This window comes from Lactuca serriola, chromosome 4, assembly GCF_051521515.1.
Source record: "Lactuca serriola cultivar US96UC23 chromosome 4, Lser_US96UC23_V15, whole genome shotgun sequence".
Classification (NCBI taxonomy): Eukaryota; Viridiplantae; Streptophyta; class Magnoliopsida; order Asterales; family Asteraceae; genus Lactuca; species Lactuca serriola.
The window spans coordinates 39,201,251-39,207,121 of NC_136411.1; the positions used below are offsets into that span (position 1 = coordinate 39,201,251).

Here is a 5,871-nt window from a genome sequence, read left to right on the forward strand (position 1 = left end):
GTACAAATGTCCCTTCAATCCTTCCTACAAACCATACCAAAACTGATTCCATGCTCCTCACCAGAACAAACCTGAAACATTCTCAACTCCGGAACCTAAACCATCCGAGAATCCTCCTGCATACAAACCAAACCTCCCTAAAACAAGTTCTACTTCCGAACCCTCTCAGAGTACAAAATCTGACAAACCTAAAATCTTGTGTCATAAATGTGGTCATGTGAACCACTTTGCTAAAGACTGTCTAGCTAATGCTCCACAAAAACCAGACTCAGCTTACTATGTCCGAAGAGCACAAGAAATGGCTGAAAGTGAGAAAGCCTTTGTTACTACAGTTTCAAGAGATGTTGAAGGATATTGGTCCTCCGGGGATGATGATGATGTGACAACTGGAAGGAATATGTGTCTGATGGCAAGACAAACAGTTGAATGCGATGAAGGTTATTGGTCTTCTGGGTCCGAAGATGAAGATGAAGTTGCTGAACCTCACTACTGCTACATGGCCACTAACGATCCACCAGGTCGAAGCATCGTTCGGCAGGTAAAATCTATGATCTATGATAATAATTTTGATTTGACTTTATGTGAACCTTATCTGAACCAGATCCAAACTGATATGAACACCATTTATAAAGCCAATGAGTCTGCCATAGAAGCCAGTGAGAAGAAGGATTGTGAACTAAGTTGTCTTAGGTTATGTTTTGATGATAAAAAATTGAAAATCGAGTCTTTAGAGCATGAACTTGTAATGTCAAATGATGAATGTATCATTTTGAAAGATAAATGTGAAATCACCTATTCTGAACGTAATGTGTTGATTTCTGATAATAAACGTCTTAATGCCAAAATAGATGCTTTGCATAATTTTGTTGACATTCTTGAAGCGGACATTCAGATGACTCACAATTTTCATCATCCATGGTCTAAAGCACCTGGTCTAGGAAGCGAGTTTCCGAAACCAATTGTTAGTCCCCTGAAGGAATTGCAAAATCTGACATTTGTGGGAGAAGTTTCAAACCTCAAGCATTCGGACACCCCTGTTTCTGCCTTGTCACCCCTTCCGGAGATCACTGATCATTTTGATTCCCTAATTCTTGAGTTCAAAACAATAGTTTTCAAATGTCCTGATTCCATGCAAATTCCGCCTCTGATAAACCTGGACCTAAATCGGACCACGAAATTTCATTACAGTCTCCCCAATTGTGTAGACTATGTTCCTAGAATAAATCACACTAACAATTGTGTTGTTGAAGAAATTCGTACCATGACAACCAAAACTGATACCTCTGAGGTTGTATGGGCATCCTTAGATGATAAGGTTGGAAAATCAAGAAGTGTCTCCTCTGATTCTTGTGATTCAAACTCTTTAGTTATCTCAAAAACAAAGTTGGTTCCCATTTCTCCTAAGTTTAACAATCCTTCCGCAGGACATACCTCAAAGTCCTTGTCTCACACTAAGAGAAAACCAATGCTGAATAGAAAGGATTTGATAGATCCCAAAGTAGAAGCTAGAAATGCACTTAAGAAGGAAGTTAAGACTAGACAAAATTCCAGGTTCATTACCAATTTCATTCATAGTCAAAACTCCTTTGCTCCCACTAAGATTCTCAAACGACCTTCCATGTCTCATAGCCATGTAGAACCTAAGAAAGCAGATTGTTCTACTCAGCCTAAATCTCATGTGAATGTCTCGAAATCTCAAAACACACTTCCTCAGACAAACTCATCAATTTTCATTGCAAAATCTGATGGCACAATTTTTAAACCAAAATCTACCAATTCAAATGTGTCATCAAGCAAATCCTCAAATCAAAAGAAAACCTCTTCTTCAAAATCCTCGAAGAAAAATTTTGTGTGGAAAGTCAAGACTCCCATTGATGAAAACTCAATTTCGGAGGTAACAAATATTATCAACACTCTGGAAGTTAAGTGTCCAAAGCAGACCATTTCGAAACACCAAGTCAATGAATATGACTACTGGATAGATGAGAAGACATTAGTTTTTTGTCTGTTTTCGAAATACTCACATAATTTCACTCAGAAATACAAAGCTATTCGGAAATCACTGTCTAAGTCCAAAGCCCGTGCTCTTGTCCCAAAATATAATTTGGAGCCTAAAAACTCCATTTCTCACTAATTTTTGCAGGCACCTTATGCTTTAGAGCAAGAAACAATATGGTATATTGATAGTGCTTGCTCCATGCACATGACGGGGCAGAAGGAATTTCTGCGAGACTTAAAGCTCACTCCAAATGTTGGTTATGTAACATATGGAAACAACTCCAATTCACAAATTCATGGTTATGGAACTCTCACCAATGGAAACTTCTCTATTTCACATGTTGCTTATGTAGCTGATTTGAAACATAACTTGATAAGTGTTGCTCACCTTACTGACTCAAGTAGTAGTGTGGAATTTTGCAAGAAATATAGTTATGTGATGACTGAAGACCGAAAAGAATGTTTGATAAAGTCACTCCGCAACAAGAACATGTACCCGCTTGACATCAACATGATTATTGGCAAACCGCAACTCTGCCTTCTCTCCAAAGCTGTTCCTAACTTCAGTTGGTTATGGCTCCGAAGGCTCGCTCATCTGAATTTTCAGTACATGAATGATCTTGTATCCGACAAAATGGTAAGAGGTTTACCTCTTCTCAAGTTAGATAATGATCATTTTTGTGCTGCTTGTGAGTGTGGTAAGCAGTCCAAGAAGGGTCATCCAAGCATTATTGAAAAATCCATTTCGGAACCTCTGGAACTTCTACACATTGATCTTTGTGGACCTTCCACTATAGAAAGTCTTCATCATAAGAAATACATTCTTGTGATTGTTGATGATTTTACAAGGTTCACTTGGGTTTTCTTCCTAAGGTTGAAATATGAAACTGCTTTAGAGCTCATAAATTTTATCAAAGGAATATAAGTTCTTATCAAACTCCCAGTTAGGAGAATCCGAAGTGATAATGGTTCGGAATTCACAAATTCAACCATTGAAAAATTCCTCATAGAAAAAGGAATCGGCCATAACTTCTCAGCTCCCTATACTCCACAACAAAATGGTGTAGTCGAAAGACGCAACAGAACTCTCATTGAAGCTGCTCAATCCATGCTGAACTTCGCAAATCTACCTCTTTATCTTTGGGCTGAAGCTGTATATACTGTGTGCTTCACTCAGAATCGAAGTATCATCAATTGACGCCTCAATATGACACCATATGAAGCAATGAATGGTCGGAAGCCATCAATCTCGTTTCTTCATGTCTTTGGATGCAGATGCTTCATCAAGAACAATCATGATTAGCTTACCAAGTTCCAACCTAAAGCTGATGAAGCCATTTTCCTTGGGTACTCTTCAAAATCGAAAGCTTACAGAGTTCTTAACCGGAGAAATCGTGTTCTGGAAGAAAGCTTTGATGTTACTTTCGATGACAACTTCGTTCAAAATTCTGGTCCTACTCACATCATGGAGTCTGATGCTCCTCCACCAGGATGTCTAAACTATCAGACAATTCTTAAAGTTGACTTTGAAACTCTCTTTGGTCCTTCCGAAACCGCTCTTGATTCGGAATCTTGATCAAGACCATCTCTCATTCAAATCCCTGCTTCTGAAACCCCAGTCTCACAAAACGTTTCCGATCCTCTTCCAAGCCTCCCTCCATTTGATTCCGAACTGTTTCAACCTTCTCAGGTTGAGGGGGAGAATAATGCAAATCCCTCTATTGAATCAAATGTAGATGACTTCCAAGATGCAACTGTTGATTTCGATGACTCTAATCCTCTCAATATTGATGAAAATGAAATTTTTTTTTTGAGTTCCCTTCTGATGATGATGCTAACCTCTCCGGTTCAGAAGTTCAAGGGGAGCATCATCCCAATATTCAAATCATTCAGGGGGAGCAAATCAATTCAACTATTGATGTAGGATCTACGGCTGCACAAGAACTCCCTCAATTACATGTCTGGACGAAGGATCATCCTCCGAACCAAGTGATCGGTAATCCTAATGTTAGTGTACAAACTCGCTCAGCTACAAACATCCAAAATGAATGTCACTTTTCAGCATTCATATCCATGGTTGAACCCAAATCCATCAAGGAAGCATTGGAGCATGCTGATTGGATTACAACCATGCAAGAAGAACTAGCAGAATTTGACCGAAATGAAGTTTGGACTCTCGTGCCTCCTCCTCCGAATCATCCCATTGTTGGTACGAGATGGGTATTTCGCAATAAACTAGATGATGCAGGAGTGATCATTAGAAATAAAGCAAGGCTGGTGGCTAAAGGATTCACTCAGATCGAAGGGCTTGACTACGATGAAACCTTTGCTCCTGTGGCACGACTTGAATCCATCAGAATTTTTCTTGCTTATGCAGCTCACAAAGGCTTCAAAGTTTACCAAATGGATGTTAAGAGTACTTTTCTTAACGGTGAACTTGATACTGAAGTATATCTTCAACAGCCTCCCGGATTCATCAATCTCTCATTTCTGAACTATTGTTACAAACTCCGAAAGGCTGTCTACGGACTCAAGCAAGCTCCACGGGTTGGTACAAGACTCTCACTCATTTTCTAAAATGCTCAGGTTTTCAAAGAGGTATTCTTGATCCCACACTATTCCGAAGATCAAATGGTAAGCAACTCATGTTAGTGAAAATTTATGTGGACGACATCATCTTTGGATCTACGGACCCATCTATGGTTGTTGACTTTGCTAAACTTATGATCAATCGATTTCAAATGAGCATGAATCGCGAGTTAAGCTTCTTTCTGGGTCTTCAAGTCAAACAGACTAACAAAGGAATCTTTATTCACCAAGAGAAGTACATTTCAGAACTCCTCAAGAAATACTCAATGGATACCTGTGCCTTTGCAAAGGTACCAATGGGCTTCGGACACAAGATCTTTGCCGACCCTTCGGGTGTTTCTATTTATGAAAAGAAGTATCGTGGAATGATTGGATCTCTACTCTATCTCACAACAAGTCGTCCGGATATTATGTTCTCAACATGTTTAGGTGCCAGATTTCAAGTCAATCCAAAGATGTCTCATCTTTTGGCTGTGAAACAAATCTTCCGATACCTCAAACGTACCAAGAGTCTTGGAATCTGGTATCCAGTAAATGAAAGCTTCCTACTTCAGGCTTACTCTGATTCGAACTATGGTGGTCTTCAACTCGATCGTAAAAGCACTTCAGGTGGATGTCAATTCTTAGGTGGTTGTTTGGTCAGTTGGTCATCCAAGAAACAGAACTGCATTGCTCTCTCAATAGTTGAAGCTCAATGCATTGCTACTACCAATTGTACTTCTCAGGTTCTGTGGATGAAGTCTCAACTTTTAGATTATGGTTACTACTTTCAACGCATTCCTATCTATTGTGACTCTCAAAGTGCCATTGCCATCTCTCATAATCCAATTCAACACTCCATGACTAAGCACATTGACATAAGGTACCATTCCATAAAAGATCATGTACTTAATGGTGACATTGAACTCATTTTTGTTCCATCTGACGATGAGATTACTGATGTCTTTACCAAGGCATTGGACGAAACCAAATTCAATGGTTTTCTCAACAAAATGGGTATGATGGTACCAGATCCTCAGTTCTTTCAACAGACTTGTTCTCTTTGATAGACGTGTCTGAAAGAAATCTAGTTCCGCTCTTAAATTCTCTTCATCTCGGAACTACTTTCTCTCAGATACTTAGGATCGTCTTAGTTATCTATTTTTTTTTTCTGACCTTCACTTAAGTTTTAAGTTGTACAGCTTATTTTATTCATCACGATTATCAAAGTTTAAACCATCTTCAAATCTTTGTTTCGGAACTGGCTTCTTAATGGAAGTCCGGGATTCCACTCCGGAAAGGTAA

The 5,871-nt window shown here is 39.1% G+C and overlaps 2 protein-coding genes across 2 annotated transcripts; both read left to right on the forward strand.

Moving 5' to 3' along the window:
* Positions 1-2,203: 2,203 nt before the first annotated feature.
* Positions 2,204-3,574, forward strand: LOC145098253 (uncharacterized). The gene is made up of 3 exons (XM_079035906.1): positions 2,204-2,696; positions 2,943-3,151; positions 3,302-3,574. Exons 1-3 carry the CDS (start codon positions 2,204-2,206, stop codon positions 3,572-3,574), a joined length of 975 nt encoding a protein of 324 aa, XP_078892032.1.
* Positions 3,575-4,853: 1,279 nt separating this feature from the next.
* LOC145098254 (secreted RxLR effector protein 161-like) lies at positions 4,854-5,871 on the forward strand. The gene is made up of 2 exons (XM_079035907.1): positions 4,854-5,449; positions 5,769-5,871. Exons 1-2 carry the CDS (start codon positions 4,854-4,856, stop codon positions 5,869-5,871), a joined length of 699 nt encoding a protein of 232 aa, XP_078892033.1.